The sequence below is a fragment of the Octopus bimaculoides genome, chromosome 20 (genome assembly GCF_046866305.1).
Source record: "Octopus bimaculoides isolate indiv1 chromosome 20, ASM4686630v1, whole genome shotgun sequence".
Lineage (NCBI taxonomy): Eukaryota > Metazoa > Mollusca > Cephalopoda > Octopoda > Octopodidae > Octopus > Octopus bimaculoides.
This window is the reverse complement of record NC_142947.1, coordinates 37,550,305-37,572,804: the sequence shown is the minus strand read 5'-3', so window position 1 is coordinate 37,572,804 and position 22,500 is coordinate 37,550,305. Positions and strand designations below refer to the sequence as shown.

The 22,500-nt window shown below is 36.6% G+C and overlaps 1 protein-coding gene across 2 annotated transcripts in view; it reads right to left on the bottom strand.

Moving 5' to 3' along the window:
• Window positions 1-22,500, bottom strand: part of LOC106871144 (protein shifted-like) — a 328,503-nt gene that overhangs the window by 233,630 nt on the left and 72,373 nt on the right. For both annotated transcript variants that reach the window (XM_089338385.1, XM_089338386.1), the window contains exon 2: window positions 8,302-8,444. In XM_089338385.1, coding sequence (XP_089194511.1) covers window positions 8,302-8,444 — 143 coding nt within the window. The remainder of the gene's footprint in view (window positions 1-8,301; window positions 8,445-22,500) is intronic.

The following is a 22,500-nucleotide window of genomic DNA, read 5'->3' as shown; positions in this document are numbered from 1 at the left end:
TAACAAGGGAAGGACTGGAGGAAGAAAGAAAAATTTTCAAATAGATTAAAATAAAATTCTTATACTATTTTCAGATAGAGATTTTTTGTTTTTGTTTTTAAATTTGCAGATGAAGCCGAAGAGAAATGCGTCTTTTAGGATGCCATAAAATTCATCTCAGAAAACATATACACTTCACGTCCGAAAACAAATTTACACGTATGGGCATCTACACACACTTGCATACATATACACACACACAGACACACACATTCGCACGCACGTACACACATACATACATATACGTGTGTGATCGTAAGGTTGTGGTTTCGATTCCGGGAGCGGGCGACGCGTTGTGTTCTTAAGCAAAACACTTCATTTCACGTTGCTCGTCAACTGAGCAATCCTGAGCCAGACCAACATCCCGTCCAGTGGGGAATATACATGCCCCAAGAAACTGAGAAACCGACTCTATGCGTCTATACGACTCAGGAAGGATGTTTATCTGAATCCTCTATATAATGCCGGATTAAAAGAGTTAAAAATCACAAAACACACACACACAGACATATAGTTATGTTCTACACACACACACAACACACACACACACACACACACACACACACACACACACACACACACACACACACACACACACACACACACACACACCAACACAAAAATGTTTGTGATTAATTTGCTGTTGAATTTAATTCCCATTTCGTCTTCCTCTCGGTGTAGTTTTCGACTTACATCTTCTAAGCGGGATTTTAACAGATTAGAGGAAATAAAATCGCCTTGTCTTGTGCGCTTTTTAAATAATGACCTGTTTGGATCTTTCTGTAGCCTGATAAAAGACGTAGAGTGGTGGTGGTAAGAGATATATTCTTTTCTATGCTAGGTACAAGGCCCGAAGATTTGGGGGAGGAGGCCAGTTGATTAGATCGATCCCAGTGCGCAACTGGCACTTAATTTATCGAGCCCGAAAGGATGAAAGGCAAAGTCGACCTCGGCGGAAAACCACTACTTTCAAAATTAAACGTTGCAAAGCGTTTAGAGTGGAGTAAAAACGTACAGAATTGGTCCCTAGAGCAGTGGAAGAATATTATTTTCTCAGACGAGTAATCCTGTACCTTATTTCCAACCACCGGCCAAGTATACGTGTGGAGACAGCCAAAAGAAGCATTTGACCCAGACTGCCTTCTTCCAACTGTTAAACATGGAGGCGAATCTGTGATGATCGAGTGGGAGGCTATATCTTGGAAATCCGCCGTTTCCTTTCATGGCAGAATTAATAGTCAAGACTATTTAAGCATTTTATCTGATCAAATTCATCCTATGGTTGCGGAACTGTTTCTGGAGGGAAATGCAATCTTTCAGGGTGATAATGCACCAATTCACACAGTTAAAGTTGTTACCTAATGGCACGAGGAACATTCTAATGAAGCTGAACATCTTATCTGGTCACCACAGTCCCCATATTTCAATATTATTGAACATTTATGATGCATTTCAGAAAAACAAATAAGCAGTCGATATCGACTCCTTATTTGTTTTTCTGAAATGCACCATAAATATTCAATAATATTGAAATCTGGGGACTGTGATGGCCTACAAGAACTGGAGATTGTTTTAGCTGAAGAATGGACAAAAATTCCTTTGGAAACAATTCAATCTTTGTACGAGTCCATACCTCGTAGAATTCAAACTGTAATTACTGTCAAAGGCGGTCCAACCCCATATCAAAATAAATTTGTTTGAAATTTTAAGGTGTTTCCATTATTTTGTCCAACCCCTGTATATATGATATACATAATATCTATCTGTCTATCTATAGAAATAAATAAATATAAATATAAATATATATATATATATGTATATATATATATATATATATATATATATATATATATATATATATATATATATATATATGTATACATCCTTTTGTTATTTACACCACCTGTCCTCGTCTGTTGTTGTTTTTTCGTATATTCTCCCATATATATATATATATATATATATATATATATATATATATATATATATATATATATATATATATATATATATATATATATATATATATATATATATATATATATATATATATATATATATATATATATATATATATATATATATATATATATATATATATATATATATATATATATATATATATATATATATATATATATATATATATATATATATATATATATATATATATATATATATTCACAGCGAGCTTCTAGAGTTTCCATCAGCAAAATCGACTCACAATGCATCGGACAGTCGTTAATCTCATTGCACGTTAATTTCATGGATCGGATCAGCTGGTGTCGTCATCGTCGTAACCGACGGAGTGCCAGGAGTTTCTATCTATCAATCTATCTATCTATTTTTCTGTCTTTTCTTTTTCTTTCTATTTATCTATTAATCTTTCTATTTCTTTATCCATCTTTTTTTCTGTCTATCTATCTGTCTAGCTATCAGTCTTTCTCTTCATCTATCTACCTATCTGTCTCTCTATCTGTCTCTCTATCTATTTATCTATTTATCTATCTATCTATCTATCTATCTATCTATCTATCTATCTGTCTGTCTATCTATCTATCTATCTATCCCTCTCCTTCTCTGAACATATATGCGTGTGAGTGAAAGGAAGAAGTGTGTGTGAGGGAAAGAGGAGTGTGTGTATGTGTGTGTGTCTGTGTGTGCGTTCGTATGTGTATGTGTGTGTGCGTGAGAGTGTGGGTATGTGCGGCTGTATGTGCGTGTGCGCGCGCGTGCGCGTGTGTTTGTGAGTGCGTATACGCACGCGCATGTTTAAACAACTGCAAAACTACTCAAAGGAAGTAAATTACCATCTTCGCTGAGAATTAAAAATACAAGACATAAAGAACACAGGAACTATAAACGTTTTCTAGGTACAATAACAACTTTACAGAGATTGACGTAAAACGGTGTGGTTGAACGAGACTCTGAGAGGAAGAAGATACGGGATGCCGGGGGGAAGGTATAGGCTTGGAGAGGGGGGCGAGAGAAAAAGAGAGACATTTAAACGCTAACTACATTTTAAGGGGTTGTTTTAACTAAAAGTCTATTTCTATTCCAACGTAGACGAATCCTCACGCACACACACACACACACACACATACACATTCATACACATGCGCGCATACACACACACACACACACACACACACAACATAAGATTATACACTTATTCTATCTCCCTTACATGTGCGTGTTTCATGTGTGTGTGTGTGTGTGTGTGTGTGTGTGTGTACGTGTGCGTGTGTGTGTGTGTGTGTGTGTGTTTGTGGGTGTGTGTTTGTGTGGGTGTGTTTGTGTATGTGTGTTTGTGTGTGTGTGTGAGAGAGAGAGTGCGTGCATTTGTGCGTCTGCAAATATATAATATACTAGCAGAGATACCCGGCGTTGCTCGGGATTACAATGGCATAGTTTGCTATTGTTTTACTTGTTTCAGTCATGTGACTGGGGCCATGCTGGAGCACCACTTTTAGTCGAACAAATCGACCCCCAGGATTTATTCTTTGTAAGCCTAGTAGTTATTCTATCAGTATCCTTTGCCGAACTGTGCGTGTGTGTGTGTATGTGTGTGTGTGTGTGTGTGTGTGTGTGTGTGTGTGTGTGTGTGTGTGTGTGCGTGTGTAATAATTAAATTCTAAATTATGCTCTTTATTGTATTTTGTCATTGATTTCCACGGATCTCCTGGTCCGTAGAAAAATTGTATTGCTTGAAACCGGTCAATGATGCAAAAAATATTGGGCACCGTTGGGCTATAGAATGTCCCTAGTACTCTTTGTTTCAATTTGAAATGTTATACAACTAACACTGAACGAGTGAACAGAGACCATCAGCCTTCTGAGGTATGAAAGGTATGTAAATTGATAGATAAGTATCGAGTTGAGACGCAAAATATCGTCTACTACTAGACTTCGTAGAAATTGCGTCCTTCTGGAAATCATCCTTGAAAGTTTACCAAACAGGAGTCTTAGAAACAGAGAGACGAGGAACCAAATGATAAACACCAGAGACGCAAACCAGTTTTGATTCTCAGTGTATGTGATTTCACTTGACTCCTAGTATAAAGCATTAGAAAAATTTTAACTACCACATTTCGTAGCCTCTTCAGTTAACGTGTAAGATCTTTACGTCAAATTAGGACGAATCAGTCACCGCTCTAACCTCACTCAACCGTCGTCACAGTTTCTCTATACGGACCTTCATAGACCAGAGTAAAACCTATTTTCTCTCTTTAATTAAAAGCAAAAATTAGAAGAAAGAAAATAATAATAAAAGAAATAATATTATCTTTCTGAACTTAAGTCAAATCCCGAACAAACATTAAAACTCAATGACTACCTACTCAAGATTCCTTTTAGATTAAGAACAAATTATAAAATATAAATTATTTTCCCCTAAATCCAGGAAAAAAATTTGCTAAATAATTAAAGTGCCCCTAACCACCTTTATTTTTATTTTCATTTTCTTTTTCTTTCAACAAAGTAAGTTAATCCCTTCCGCATACACTTTTGGTAAGAAAATACGAAGAATTTCCTTTGAAAAAAATTGTCTAGATTTTCATCGGACAATCTATAAATTCACGAGGCGTGGAAAAGAGCCCTCTTGACATTTTATTAAAAATAAGATTAGCTCTTGCTCTAATACTTAAAACCCCTACTGTTTGTTCTTAATTTTATGTCTACTTCCGCATTAAAACTTGTACGGATACAATTAAAAGCTTTATAATAAACACTTCAGTCGGAAACTAAGGAGACATAAGTTCAATTCCGTAACAAGAGAAACAGAACACCGAATGAACTTCATTCAACTATCTTTGTTATTTCTTTCTTCCTTGTCATTTTGGTGAAACCATTCTAAGATTCTGATATGATTTAGGAATTATCATTAGCACAACACCTATAATCGATATAATAGACTAAACCTATCTTAGTAATGAACTAGTACTTCATTTTCTTCTTCAAATTTTGGTATAAGATCAGCAAGTTCGGAGGAAGGCGGGGAGTCGATTACATGAAGCCCAATGCTCAACTGCTACTTAATTAATCGACCCTGAAAGGATGAAGGACAATGTCGAGTTCGGAGGAATTTGAATTCAGAACGCGAATACGGACGAAATGCCGCTAAGCGTTATCTCAGGAGTGCTAACGATTCTGCCAGCTCGCTGCTTTCAGAAAGATAGATAGATAGATAGATAGATAGATAGATAGATAGATAGATAGATAGATAGATAGATAGACAGATGGATAGACATTAGGTAGATAGACATACATACATATAGACATACATATTGTCAGACAAATAGATAGATAGATGGATAGATAGATAGATAGATAGATGGATAGACATTAGGTAGATAGAAATACATACATACATATAGACATACATATTGTCAGACAAATAGATAGATAGATAGATAGATAGATAGATAGACATACATACATACATATAGACATACATATTGTCAGACAAATAGATAGATAGATAGATAGATAGATAGATAGATAGATAGACAGATGGATAGACATTAGGTAGATAGACATACATACATACATATAGACATACATATTGTCAGACAAATGGATAGATAGATAGATAGATAGATAGACAGATGGATAGACATTAGGTAGATAGACATACATACATACATATAGACATACATATTGTCAGACAAATGGATAGATAGATAGATAGATAGATCCGTAAATGTTGAACAATGAGAATGTTCACATTGGTGGATAAAATTTCTTTATTTGTGTATTAAGTCTACTATTGGTTTCATGTTAAGAAATATATCCTATATATATATATATATATATATATATAAATTTAATAATAAGGGTAGAAATTGATATTAATCAATTAAAACCAGTGGTCTAGCATATTTAAAAAAATCCGAAGATTAAAATTATATTACATACAAAAATAAGAATATACAAAAATAAGAGTATTCCTCTTATTTTTGTATATATATATATATATATACATACATACATAAATATAATAGGGATAACCACTAAGTGGACATCCATTATGCTAGAAGAAGATCACCTACGATCTGTGGAGGTGCGTGGCTTAGTGATTAGGGTGTTGGATTTATAATCGTAAGATTGTGGTTTCGATTCCTTGAGCAGGCGATGTCCTTGAGGAAAACACTTCATTTTACCTTGCCTCAGCTGGCAGCACGAAGTTATCTTGCAACGGACCGGCGTTCCGTTCTGGTGGGGAATATATACGCCATGGAAACCAAGATACCAGCCTACGAATATGAAGGAACTTTACTTTTTTACTCTTCTTTTCATTTAAGACCTTTTTGCTCAGAAGTGCTTGAGAAACCAAAAGAAAAGTAACAACGTAAACAGTAACCCCAAGAGACAGGAGGTGTTGTTCTTATAGCACCACCATCTGCCACTACTCTACTGAAACGTCGGAGGCAATCATTTCGTCCTCGGTTCCAAGAGCCAACCAAAACGCAGAAATCGAGGCATCGCCTCTCCGAAGAGTACCATCCTATCTTCTTGTGATAATGAGTATGAAAAGGAAATTAGAGAAGGCGACAACATTTCAAGCAGCCTGAAAACCGACAAAAAGAAAGTGGGGAGGGGAAGCAATCGATGAAGGCTTTCAACTTAACGGTGGTCTGAAACAGCAACGATTACCTAATTAATGAAATTAATGATAAAGATCCAGCTAATATGTTCGTGTTTTGGTTATTTATTAATATATATTCTGTGAAGGCGTGTGGCTTAGTGGTTAGGACATTCGGCTCACGATCGTAAGGTCGTGAGTTCAATTCCCGGCGATGCGTTGTGTCCTTGAGCAAGACACTTTATTTCACGTTGCTCCAGTTCACTCAGCTGGCAAAAATGAGTAGTACCTGTATTTCAAAAGGGCCGGCCTTGTCACACTCTATGTTACGCTGAATCTCCCTGAGAATTACGTTAGGGGTACACGTGTCTGTGGATTGCTCAGCCACTTGTACGTTAATTTCACGAACAAGCTGTTCCGTTGATCGTATCAGCTGGGACCCTTGTCGTCGTAAGCGACGGAGTGCTCCTTGGACACGTTATAAGAGTCCAGTCATTCACACCGAAAATTTACACCAGCAATTTATGAATATAAATGTTTGAATTACAGTGTCTAAGGAAATAGTGTTTACGACTCGGTTTCCCTGAAAAAAAAATGCAGACTGTCAGTTTTAGATCTACTCAGTTCTTGAAGTATGAAAGATTTTCAGCGACGTGATAAAACAAAAAAAAAAGCCATTATAGCACCAGATTTTCATTAGTTGCGTTATGGAGCAACATGACAGTGAGGCGTTTAATAGTAGTAGTTCAACTAGTGGGTGTGAGTTCAATCAGGTAGGTGACTGTTCCTGATGTGGAGGACGAGATGACAATAACTTGTTCTCTGGATTTAAATAATGGGTGAAGTTCAAAATTCTGCGAACATTATTGGATGAGACAGAATGCCGGAGGATAGACCGGCCGAAACGTTGTGGTTGTAACAACCACTAGACATAGACAATACAAACAAACTCAAACATACGCAAAAGCATGCATACATACATAAATAATTATATGCATATATGTAGTGAAATTTAAACTTTAAATTGCGCGTTAAATAACAAATTTATAAAACATCATGTCTCAAAAAGTTTGTATGATATATATAGATGAGCAGACAACATACATTGATCGATAGTTGTAAAAACTCTCAAGACCCCTGATAAAACGACCCGATAAAACCATTAATCAGAAAGTCGTCTGCTGTCTCTATCAAACGTCTCTCTGGCAACATTTAATCTATCTGCACCCCCATCATCTTTTTATATACGTAGATTTCCACCAATAAATACAAATATAAACTGCTTCACTGAATTTATTACAGTCGTCGCCGTCTTCACGGTAATTGATTTAACCAACGTTTGTACATTCCAAAACTGTTATGTATAAAAGTGACATGTCTGATGATTTGACAACAATTCTTGATTAACTTACATTATGTAACTAATAATCATATTGTGTTAATGAAATATGCGTAAGATGGATAACTAAATTTTCTATTAACAATCTCATATTTTGCTTCATATACATACATATATATATATATATATATATATATATATATATATATATATATATACTTATATATACTTTATATATATATATGTACACTTATATATACATGCACTTATAAATATTTATATATATATAACTGGAAAATGAGGGTTATAGATTAGTTGAGAACTCAAAGTTAAGACATACCCTAACGTCTCCAGCTTTCCATTTTAAATTGACGGTTTCCAAATTTGCGGGTAAAATAGGCATATATTTCTCCAGGTCGGGGTTTCGTAGATATGAGTTGACCATTCCATCTTTTATAATCACTATTTCGCTTGGCCATTCCGCTGTAACCGAAATAAAAAAAAAAAGGTAAAATTTAAAAAGAGAAAGACTGTCAACATATGATAATGGATAGCAGAAACGGTTGAATGTCGGACAAAAATTACTTGAGACATTCGATTTTACTTATCCTTTTACAATTTGGATCCAAATTCTATCTGGAGAATCTTCGACTTCGTTTCTTGAAGTCGATAGAAAAATACGTGCTGGGGCCGATATAAACGATTATACTCTAGAATAAGCGTATGTAAACCACGGCACATAGGTCGCATGCGTCTTTAATGATGTTTTGTATGGCATGTATATAATGGACATGATTATATAAACATAGTAACTTTTTAACTAAATGTTGTAACATGATCTTCGGGCCTGGTTCTGATAATGTGAACAATTCCCCCCTCTCTCTCTCTCTCTCTCTCTCTCTCTCTCTCTCTCTCTCTCTCTCTCTCTCTCTCTCTCTCTCTCTCTCCTTTCTCTGTCCCTAATGTACTTTCTCTTGATGACGGTTTAGTGAAGCTTGGTGTTTCCTAGAATTATCAACCAATGAAAATATAGATTAGATGACATTTGTTAAATTGTAATAGTGATGTGGACCGATTATTTCAAATGATTAGCGGCTAGAAAAACAAACTTGACTATGCCAACCATGGAAAGGGGTGCCTGTGGGTACAGTCTAAGGATTGAAACCACTAGAAGAATAAAATAATAGGGTGGCAGATAGCTGTATCAGTAAAGTTTGGGAAGAAACATTTTCTGATATTTGGTTACGTCCCTTTTCTATTCTGAATTCAAATCACGCCGAAGTTAATTTTTACTGTTTTTCATCTTTCTGAAGGAAGGATATATATATGTTATATATATCATATATATATTACATATATATAGATACACACGCATATATGTTATATATATTACATATATATGTTATATATATATACATATATGTGTGTGTGTGTGTGTGTGTGTGTGTGTGTTCTTTTATTCTTTTGCTTCAGTCATTTGACTGCGGCCATGATGGAGCAACGCCTTTTAGTCGAAGAAATAGACCCCAGGACTTATTCTTTGTAAGCCTGGTACTTATTCTATCGGTCTCTTTTGCTGAACCGCTAATTTACAGGGACGTAAACATTCCGACATCGGTTGTCAAGCGACAGTCGGGGAGGACACACACAGACGCAATGACACACATACATAAACATACACACACACACACACACACACACACACACACACACATATATATATATGTGTGTGTGTGTGTGTTTGTGTATACATACATACATAAAAAAAAGAGAGAGAGAAACAGATAGACAGAAAAAAGGAAAATGTCCCTTGTATTTGAAAATTATGGAAATATCCTAAAAACCATTTCATTTAATTTTTCCACAATTTAATTGTTTTTCATGCCTTACTCTAAGTTGAAAAAGTCTCAAAGACTGAAACCGGTACTAAAATGTTGTTCATGATAAAATTATTTTACCATTTTCTACCTTGTCTTATTTTCCTTATGCACGTACATATATATATATCTATCTATCTATATATATATATATATATATATATATATATATATATATATATATATATATACGACGGGCTTCTTTTCAGTTTCTGTCTACCAAATTCAATCACAAAGCTTTGGTCGGCCCGAGACTATATTAGAAGACACTTGCCCAAGTTCGGAAAGCAGTACGTACGTATGTATGTATGAGCGAGTACGAATGCGAGGCTAGCTGGGCTGGCTCTACATGATATACGTGTGTGTAGTAATATGTGCTTGCAAACGATAGACAAATTAGCTTTAACTTCCAGTTTGCAAGTTCAAAGGTCTTTAGCACTTACGACGTTTAAACCGTGACGGTTATGTCCATTCTTAGTCACCGACACGTATTTATTCTTAGTTTACGTATTGGTTTCTGGTTTAAACCTTTATTTTCTTATCACTACTTTTCCTTGCTATTCTTCTTCTTGTCTTTTATTTTTGTTCATCTTTATTCGTTATATTTTTTTACTTATTTTGTTATGTTTTACTTACTAAGGTTTTGGGGTTATATTTTTTTCTTGTTGTTGATGTTGTTTGTTGGGTGTAAATTATCTGTATATATATTTTTTTTTTTTTTTGTTATGTTGGATGCGTGTTCATGTATTTAAGATAGCGGTTGAACAAGTTAATGGGGAAGACTCGGACCTGTTCTACACTGATTGAAGCAATGTCTAGAGCGACTAGTCAAGGACATTTGAAAGCGGATCTTACAGCTGCTATCTAAAGGAAGAAGAAGACGAAGAAGAAGAAGACGAAGAAGAAGAAGAAGAAGAAGAAGAAGAAGAAGAAGAAGAAGAAGAAGAAGAAGAAGAAGAAGAAGAAGAGTGATGGTCAGTGTGTGTGTGTGTGTGTGTGTGTATGTGTGTGTGTGTGTGTGTGTGTGTGTGTGTGTGTATTAAAAAGATACAATAAGGTGGTGTGCGGTAAGGAAACGTGAGTACTGATGTTCCTGGTTAGGAGCCAACTTCGTCGAAGAAGTTTTGAGGCGGTTCATTTCGTAAATTTCTATGATCAGAACTTTTCCAACACCTAATTCGTATTTCGTATTTTTGCTTCATGAAGATTTTTATGTTTTATTCTTTTATTTGTTTCAATCATTGAACTGCGGTTATGCTGAGAGTCAGTGCTGGGTTAACCATTAAGCAAAATAAGCACGTGCTTAGGGCATCAAGGGAAGGAGGTGCACTATAGAAACGGTAAATGGTTTACGGCACAAAAGAAATCATTTTAAACTTGCTAAAATAATATTCGGGATGCCTTTATCTATGCTAAGTATAGATGCAGATGTGTTACCTAAGATTAATTTTGAGGATCTCATCAAAGACTTTGCAATTCAAAAAAGTAGGAGGAGACTTTTCAAATATAAATAAAGTGGAAGTATACAAAAATAAACATTATTTTCCCTTTTACTGTTTTATTTCGGTTTGAAAAATAAAAATTTATTTTATGGTTTGTTATTGTTTATATTTTGAATTACATAATCTTTTATGGGGGCACCAAAATCTTTCAACTGCTTAGGGTCTTAATCCGACTCTGCTGGGAATACCCCCTCGAAATGTTTAGTTGAACAAACCGACTGGTAATCATCCTTTTGCCGATCCGCTAATGTTATGGGAATATTAACAAACCAGCACCGGTTTTCGAGTTTGGATTAGAAGACATACACAAGCAAACACACATACACACGTGTGTGTGTATTTTGTGTGTGTGTGTGTGTGTGTGTGTGTGTGTGTGTGTGTGTGAATTGGTTTAGGGTTCGAAATGCACGTAGGTCTTAAAACGAATTGTAGAGATTTTAAAATTTTATTAAAATGCCATGCCGATTACAACACTTTTTTATTTTCAATAGTAAATAAGAAAAAAAGATAAAAGTTTAATAAATTTGCAAAATTGTTTTAATCTATAATTCGTTTTAAAACCCAAAACCAATTTTTCTATATTCCGATTCGCATGGAAGCAAACCTCTGTGTGTGTGGGGGGGGGGGGTGTAAGTGAATATGTATGTGGGGTGGAGTGGGGGTGTATCTCAGGTAAATATATTCAATAAAAAGGTAAAAATCATATACATTAATTTTGTTTTCTTCATATTCTAATTAACAAATAATTTTCAGTAGAGTATTTAGTTTCATACGCAGAGCGGAATTATTTCTTTATAATACGTATAAAGTATCTCTAAGGTTTTTTTTTTAAGGTTTTCTATGATCTTTCGAAGGTCTACAAATATAAATACAAATATAGTTTTTTTTAAATGTTTTCAAAGACGTAAAACAAAATATATAAAGAAAGATTAATAACAAGAAATATAACAAAATATGAACGAACAAGAATACAATAAAAGATGTGAACTAAGAATACAACTAAATATTTAATAGCAAGTATAAAATAAAGGATAAACAACTAGGAATAGATTGGAAGATCAGGAACTAAGAATACAATTGAAGGTGAAGAAATAAGAATATAACCAGAGACGAAGAACGAAAATGTAAACAAGCCTGTAGAAACAATAGGTTTTGATAGAAATTAAGAACAAGTATTTAACCAAAGATGAAGATAAACAGTATCATAGATAATGACAGAACAGGGTTATAAGCGAAGCATTTAATCCCAAAAGATCAAAGTAGAATAAGTAGATAGGCGCAGACATGGCCGTATGGGTAAGACATTTGCTTCCCAACCACATGGTTCCTGGTTCAGTCCCACTTCTACAACAATCGCCCAGATCGACCGTGTGAGTTGATTTGTTAGTTGGAAACTGACTGGAATTTCGCTGAAGATATATATATATATATATATATATATATATATATATATATATATATATATATATCATTTTAACGTCCACATTCCATACTTGTGTGAGTCGGAGGGAGTTTATTGAGGCAGATTTTCTACAGCCGGATACCCTTCCTGCCGTCAACCCAAGCAAGTTAATATTTCCCCATGATCAGACATGTTTTGCATTATATATACATTCACACACACATACAGACACACACACGTACAGACACACACACATACAGACACACACATACACACACACACATACACACATATATGTATATACATATATATTGTACATTATATAAATATAAAATATATACGTGTTTATAATACATTTATATACATAACTATGTTCGTATAAGTATATATGTGTGTATGTATCACAAATATATACATATATATGCGACGGACTTCTTGCAGTTTCCGTCTATCAAATCCACTCATAAGGCACTCACAAACCGAAAATAAAAATATAAACAACAAAAGTGAAAATAGCGTACGTTTTGAGATGGAAAAAAGAGGGAGGGATGTAACGTTTTGAGCATGGCTCTTCGTCAAAAAGAGGAAAGGTTCGGAGAGGAGGAAAAGCACGTATGTGGTTGTCCTTCATGCTTGCGAAGTGGAAAATGCTTGTGGATTCGTAGCTTGTGGATTCGTAGCTTGTGGATTCGTATATTGGTATTGTTTGGTTTTCTTTATAGGTCGGCTAATTAAGCTTAGATAATGCTTAGATATTGGTGGTTCGTTTTGAGATGATTCAGAGTAAAAAACGTAACTCACGGCAAGTGTGATGAGCTATTCAGAAGGTTTTTAACATTATATACAAAATATAACATCATATAGATACTAGCGTCATTTCAAAATGTGCCTCTCCCTACAGATTACAGACAATTAGAGTGTATTTATGTAATCGTTCGACCGGCTAAGCATAGCCGCCAAATCGCCCACAAATCCCTCAACACCGCCTTAATATACTGAAGGACATGTTTGATAATATTGCCCTGGACACATGATGCCTAAAGATGACGAATAGTTATCGCCGAACACTTCTAGCGTATAAATTTACTTCCTTATAGCTAACCAGAGTGGGAGATCGGAATGGCTTGCCGATAACATGTTTCTCCTGACTCTTTGGTTATGTTCTTTCTTGCATTTGAACAGGGGATGATTTTTTCCCGAAATATAGTAGAACCATTGAACAACCTATGTAAGGTAATATTATATCATTATCTTTGTTTTAATTCATTGACATCACTTTATATATTTTGATTTAACTCCTCATTCGCATTGCTAAAAAGGTTTTTTTCAAATATCTATCTTTTTCAAGTATTTATCACATACATACGCACATACATATTAATACATATACATACGTGTGTGTGTGTGTGTGTGTGTGTGTGTGTGTGTGTGTGTGTGTGTGTGTGTGTGTGTGTGTGTGTGTGTGTGTGTGTGTGTGTGTGTGTTTGTGCATGCACGTGTGTGTGTGCATATATATATATATATATATATATATATAGAAGTATATATGTGTATGTATGTGTGTATACGTGTATATGTATATGTATATAGATAGATAGATAGATAGATAGATAGATAGATAGATAGATAGATAGATAGATATGGAATACCCAAGTCAGAACAAATATACACAAAGTTGGTGTTATGTTGCTCAGCTTCATGGTACATTTACCCACTTCTCTTCTCGCTTTTTAGAATAACTCTTAAACGATGACAACAGATTCCCAGCAAGTTATAACAAGAATTTTCTCACGTGTTTTCTGATAAATTATCAAGGCTCGTATCACACTAGCCATTAGAATTCTTCGAGGTTTCTTAAGCACCACCCGAGGATAGAATAAACATTCCTGCTTTCGTAATACACAAACCACCTATGCACCTCCTGTCATAATCTGAGAATCAACGAGCCAAAATAAGAGAGCATCTCCTTAGTTGCTCAACCTGCTAGAATTAATAGTCAAATTTTCCTTGAATCACACTTGATCGTCCGAAGTAAGGAAAGGGTGTGTTAAGTAATGTAACCCAAGATACCTCTCAACAGAAGCGATGATCACAGCTGGAATTCTTTAGCTCGTAGATCTGCTCGTTCAAGGCTTTTCCTTGGTTGAAACAAAAATAACTGAGGCTCAATGACTTACTGACGTAGTTACATGTTTGTTTAGACTGGTAAAATTAGCTACAAACAGTCCTCAAATCACACACATAATCGTCTTAAATAATAAAGTGCATAAATGACAATATAGTTCTTGATACATTCTCTCAAGAGAAAAGGACGAGATTATCTTGGCTAGAAAGTTTTTCATCATAAGCCTCTTGGATAGAGAGAACAAAAAAGATCTGTGAATCAAACCTTATTTTGTTGATCAAGATCAATGAGTTACTGACGTAGCCACAACATGTTAGCTTAAACTGGTAAAATTAGTATTAACAGTCCTCTAATCACTCTTAACCATCGTATACAATGAAGCGCGTAATTGATAATGTAGTCCTTGATATATTCCATCAAGATAAAAAGACGAAATGGTATTGACTGGAAAGTTTTTGATCATAAGCTTCTTGGACAGACACAGCAAAAAAATTTTAGAATCAAACCTTAGTTATTAGACCTTGTTTTGTTTTTTTGTTTGTTTTTTCTTTGTTGCTGAGAAATAGTTTTTAGTTATGGAGGATAAATTAACAAGGAATGAAATAAGAAAGAGAAAATTATTGATTTGACATCAAGAAACTACTTTCGATATTTTTGCTTGAAATGTTGTATAAGTTTATTGTTCGTGTTGTAAGCTACGAAATTCTTACATTCTTTCGATTTCCTGTAATTCAGATCGCCCCATGGCCCCAGTAGATAAAATGGAAAAGGCGTTGTCCCGGAGGATAGCAAAGATGCTCTGGAACAGCCACTCTGATTCATGGAGTTCGCATTTGAAGACAGCCATCTCCGCCCCGATAGCGGTGCACAGGGATATGATCCGGGTGACCGAGAACGCCGGAGATCTTCACTGCCACAGGCTCGACCATAAACCCGTCAGAGAGCGACCGATACTTTGACAAGTATTACGTTAAGTGAAGGCGTGTGGCCTAGTGATTAGAATGCTGCATTCACGATTTAAAGATCGTATTTTCGATTCCTGGACTGGGCATGCGTTGTGATCTTGAATAAAACACTTCATTCCACGTTACTCCAGCCCGCTCAGCTATTTCTGTAAATGAGTTCCAGAGATAGCGGGGAAATTAACCCTACGACGGACTGGCGTTCCATTCAGGGGATAATGTCTTTATCTCAGTCACGTGCACCATAGATTCTGGGTTAAATAAACGAGTGTTTCGGGAAATTAACGTGCAAATGGCTGAGAACCCCACAGACATGCGTATCCTTAATGTAGTTCTCGGGAAGATCCAGCGTGACACAGAATGTGTCAAGGCTGGTCATTCGAAATACAAGCATTGCTCATTTTTGCCTGCTGAGTGGCCCGGAGTAACTTGAAATAAAGTCTACTGCTCCAGGACACGACGCACCACGATCGTGAAGCTTTTCTTTCATAGGCTCCCAAGTTACTCCCATGGTTGAAAAAAAATGGGAATGTGTTTCATATATGATGCAGAGATACCAGGGAAATATGTCTTGTGTACTACATGTGATACATAGGGCAGGATTAAACTAGCCATTACACGGAGAGAGAGCACTCCGTCGGTTACGACGACGAGTGTCCCATCTGATACGATCAACGGAACAGCTTGTTTGTGAAATTAACGTGCAAGTGACTGAGCAATCCACAGACACGTGTACCCCTAACGTAGTTCTCAAGGAGATTCAGCGTGACACAGAGTGTGACAAGGCTGGCCCTTTGAAATACAGGTACAACTCCTTTTAGCCAGCTTAGTGGACTGGAGCAATGTGAAATGAAGTGTGTTGCTCAATGACACAACGCGTCGCCGGGAATTGAACTCACGGTCTTACAATCGCGAGCCGAATGCCCTAACCACTAAGCCACGCGGCTTCACAGCCCTTTCACGGACTAGATGGAGGAAAATAGCACAGAAATTTCCCAACTCCCTAAACGTCCATGCTTCTCCACAAACTTTTGGTTAACTCTTGTGTAATATATTTTGACACATATAAAGCTCTCCTTTCATAGGTCCCAAGTTACTCAAATGGTTGAAAAAATATTGGAATGTGTACCATATATGATGTATTGACACCAGAAAAAAATGTCCTGTGCATTACATGTGACACACAGGAGAAGCAAAGGGTTAAACTAGCCCTTATACTGACTAAAGGCAGGAAAATGGTGTAGAAATTGCTTAACCCGGAATCGAACCTGTGATATTGTGGATTTAGTTCGTGGGAAACTTAACGTCTCTTTCCGGCTGTTTGCACTTTTATCATATCCCACAATCCAGTAGTGTGTCATTAGGTAAAGAATAATTTACAGTTGATGGTGCTTCACATACATACATACATACATACATACATACATACATACATACATACATACATACATACATACATACACACACACATATACGCACGCACAAATACACTTAGGATAGACTCGAATCTTTCTTCCGAAATAATGAACGCACTTTACGAGCAACTGGTGCACAAAGGAAAGCAGACGGACGGGCAGAGAGAGGGAGAGAGGTGGGAGAAGAGAGAGATAGACAGATACAAAAGCAGTCAGACAGCGACAGAGATAGAAGGAAGTGTAGATTGAGAGAGGAAGAGAAAAAAAGAGTGATAGAAAAATAGACGCAGAGGCAGTCGTCAGACAGCAATATAGAGGGACGTGTAGATAGAGACAGGAAGAGAGAAAGAGAGAAAGAGAGAGATAGAGAGAGAGAGAGAGAAATAGATACTGAGACAGTCAAAGAGCGATAGAGATAGAGTGGAGATAGAGTGGAAATAGCGAGAGAGAAAGAAAGCGAGATAAAGGGTTAAGGAAGCAAGGGGAAAAAAACAAGGAAGTGTTTGAACAAAATGATTGAAATGATGCAGAAAATTGCTTTCGATGCTGCTTTTACTGAAAAGAAAATAATAAAGAAATGAATAGACACCAGATTTATCAAATTCAAACCTTTCTGACACTCACGTTTCTTTTCAAATTAAGTGTTGTTATATACATCCTACAGAGTAAGTTTAATGGCAGCTTCAAGTCGTAGCCAGCCAAATCTTTATCCAAAAGCCGGGAGCTTTTTTCTTTCCTTTTTTGTTTTTAATAGTATTTGTTTTGTTTGTTTTCTTAGCTATTTTGTTTGATTGTTTCTTGTTTTTGTTTTTGGGTGCTTGTGGCGGGGGTTGTACGTCGTATCACTTCCTATTATTAACTTTGTCTTATTTAACGATTCCGATCCAATGAAAAACCTCATCAAGGGATAGAGAGAAATTAGTTAGCCAACGCCTATTAAAACTATTAAAAATCTGCGGAAGAAGCGTCAGCGTGTGTGTGTGTGTGTGTGTGTGTGTGTGTGTGTGTGTTTGTGTGTGTGTGTGTGTGTGTGTGTGTCTATTGTGTGTTGTGTGTGCGTGTGTATGTGTTGTGTTGTGTGTGTGTGTGTATTGTGTGTGTGTGTGTGTGTGCGCGTGTGAGTGTGTATTGTGTATCGTGTGTGTGTGCGCGTGTGTGTGTGTGTGTGTGTGTGTGTGTGTGTGTGCGTGCGTGCTGTTTTAACCGTTGAAAGTTGATTGTTGATGGATAGACATGAAGTCTGTGATAATAATTATAAGAAGAAGAAGAAGAAGAAGAAGAAGAAGAAGAAGAAGAACAACAACAACAACAACAACAACAACAACAACAACAACAACAACAGCAACAACAACAACAACAACAAGAGGCAGACGGAGGGATGATGAAGTCTGATTAAAGCGTGTTGAAAGAAAAAGAACATATTAAGAGACAATGAAACGGTGGCGGTAACTGTTATCTCGTGTCTATTAAAACGTTTTAAGTCAAAACCTAACTGGGAAAAACTTCACAGCAACTAGAATTAATTAGCCAGAAGATGGACTTCATCTTGCGATTGTTGAAATAGATAGATAGATAGGGAGACTACCTTCTAGGATTTCTGGAAATGTTTTTGTTTTTACAAGTATTTTGCTTTTCTTTTTTGTATTGTTATCTTTTGGTCTGAATGCGGCGAACCGACAGAATCGTTAACGCGTCTGAGTTCTAATCCCACCGAGGTCAACGATGCCTTTCCTCACTTCGGGGTCGATAAAATAAGGCGCCAATCAAGTTCCGGGGGTCGATATGATTGACTATGCTTCTCCCTAAGAATTGCTGGCTTTGTGCTAAAATCTGAAGCAGTAAGGCAGTTGAGCGGGCAGAATCGTTTGCGCGTCGGAAAACGTCCTTACCACTCCCTTAAAATTACTGGCCTTGTGCCAAAATATGAAACTATTAAAATCCAATTTAAATACTGAAGTTGTTGGCACTCCGTCGCTTACGACGTCGAGGGTTCCAGTTGATCCGATCAACGGAAAAGCCTGCTCGTGAAATCAACGTGCAAGTGGCTGAGCACTCCACAGACACGTGTACCCTTAACGTAGTCCTCGGGGATATTCAGCGTGACACAGTGTAACAAGGCTGACCCTTTGAATTACAGGCACAACAGAAACAGGAAGTAAGAGTGAGAGAAAGTTGTGGTGAAAGAGTACAGCAAGGTTCGCTACCATCCCCTGCCGGAGCCTCGTGGAGCTTTAGGTGTTTTCGCTCAATAAACACTCACAACGCCCGGTTTGGGAATCGAAATCGCGATCCTGTGACCCTAACCACTGGGCCATTGCGCCTCCACACTGAAGTAGAATATAAGTTTATGATATGGCCATAGAGTTTAGAAGGCGTTGACTGATCAGATACAGGCCTGAAAATTGTCTTTGATCAGAGAGATGTATTCCAACTTGACATCACTGAGCTGGCAGAATCGTTAGCACGCCGGGCAAAATGCTTAGCGATATTTCGTCTGTCTCTACGTTCTGAGTTCAAATTCCGGCGTGGTCGACTTTGCCTTTCACCCATTCGGGGTCGATAAATTAAGTATCAGTTACATACTGAGGTCGATCTAATCGACTGGATCCCTCCCCAAAAATTTCGGGCCTTGTGCATAGAGTAGAAAAGGATATTTTTGGTGTGTGTAGGGCGGCGAGCTGGCAGAATCGTTAGCACGTCGGGCAAAATACTTTGTGGGATTTCATCTATCGTTACAGTCTGAGATCAAATTCAGCAGAGATCGTCTTTACCTTTCATCCTTTCGGTGTCCATAAAATAAGTACCAGTTGCGTACTGGGGTCCATGTAATCGACTTACCCACCTCACCCGAGATTGCTGGACTTGTGCCAAAATTTCGGCGTTTCAGTTACTGGACTCCGGCCATGGTGCGCTGCCTTGAAGTGTTTAGTTGAACAAATCGATCTCTGAACTTATTTTTTTAAGTTTGTCTCTTTTATCGAACAGTAAAGCTACAGGGACGTTTACAAACCAAAACTAAGCGGTGGTAGGAGACAAACGTAACACTAACACAACGACACACATACACTTACATACACAGATACACACACACATACACTTACATACACAGATACACACACATGCACACACATATGTATATGACGGACTTCCACACAGTTTCCGTCAACCGAATCCATCCATAAGGCTTTGGTAGGCCCGGGGCTATAATAGAAGATATTTGCCCAAGGTGCCACACAGTGGGACTGAACTCATGACCACATAGCTGGGACGCAAGCTTCTTGACTAAACAGCCACGACTGTGTCTATAAAGCCACGCCTGGGGAAGATTGAATGTATTATTCATTGGGACAATTCAGATTTAGTTAAGTGACTAAATTAGTCAAGTTAATTTCGTTGCACTTTTGGGAGCAAGTGACTTGTTCACAAAAGTGCAACGAAATTTCGTGGAATTTTAAATTACATGGGAATATTAAATAATAAACAAGGTGGAAGATAATGGTTTGTGTATGGTCTTGAATAGCTAAAAAGACTCTTTCACTACATAATTCAGTGATTCTCAACTAGGGTTCATATGTTGTTGTTGGCACTCCGTCGCTTACGTCGTCGAGGGTTCCAGTTGATCCGATCAACGGAACAGCTTGCTCGTGAAATTAACGTGCATGCGGCTGAGCACTCCACACACACGTGTACCCTTAACGTAGTTCTCGGGGATATCCAGCGTGACACAGTGTGACAAGGCTGACCCTTTGAATTACAGGTACAACAGAAACAGGAAGTAAGAGTGAGAGAAAGTTGTAGTGGAAGAGTACAGCAGGGTTCGCCACCATCCCCTGTCAGAGCCTTGTGGAGCTTTAGGTGTTTTCGCTCAATAAACACTCACAACGCCCGGTCTGGTAATCGAAACCGCGATCCTATGACCGCGAGTCCGCTGCCCTAACCACTGGGCCATTGCACCTCCACTAGGGTTCATATAACCCTTACAGATCCGTATAAGATGTTGTTGTTAAAATTCATGCGCAAGAAATTGGTTTTACTTCTACAAAAAACGTCTTTTTATACAATTGCTAATAATATTTAATTATGAAAACTATAATCGAATATTTTAAACACTGAATAGCAATGAGTGTTTAAACAGTAAAATAGGAATCAAATTGTTAACAAGAGCACTCAGAGAGCGCAAACCTCCGCCAAAGCAACACCAGTGTCCTCTCAACGATTAGCCAGAGATGGTTTTTAAATAAACTTAACTGCTAAAAATGAGCCCGACCGCTCAAAAATTAAGTAAAAATAAAAAACGGGAAAAATAATCCAGAATCCTTGTCCGGTACCCCCGATCGATCGCAACATCTAATCAGTTCCTGCCAGTCACGGGCCAAACATCACTGAAAGTTTCATCCGAATCCACCCAGCGGTTCTTGAGATATCATGTCCACGGACAGACAAACAAACATACAAAGTCGACTAAAAACAATATCTCCGCCTTAGCGAAGGCGGAGGTAATAAATAGTAAATAAATAAATAAGTAAACAAATAAATAGCAAAATATGAATCAAAGGAGTCCATAGGTAAAAAAAAAAAAATGGTTGTAAGTGACTGATATAATTGTCCCGATATAATGAGATAGATAGATAGATAGATAGATAGATAGATAGATAGATAGATAGATAGATAGATAGATAGATAGATAGATAGATACATGTATATACATACATATGTACATACATACATATATATATATATATATATATATATATATATATATATATATATATATATATATAACAATCATCAATGAAATGTATGAAGAAAATCATATCTTCATTTTACATCAAACCGTAAATATCCAACAAGTGTTCCAATTGCATTAACATATACATATATATATCTATATATGTGTGTGTGTATATATATATATATATATATATATATATTCATACACACACACACACTTATTAGCTCGTCCATAATTATTGCGGCTTTTTTTCATCAAATTTCATTCAACAAGACCAGTAACAGCATTTAACAAAAACATCTTTAAATGACGGTCTGATTTGGGGAGACTTAGTAAGGCCATTTTAGATAAGTATATTCCAATTCTCAAGGATAAAATTAAGTTGCGTCTTTGGTCTAACTCTTATGAGGTTATTGATTGGTATAAAAAAATGAGAATAAGGGTATGAATAGGTTTGCTCAGATAGATATTAATTGTTATTATTCTTCGATTAATGAAGCAGTTTTAAATAAGGGCCTAATATT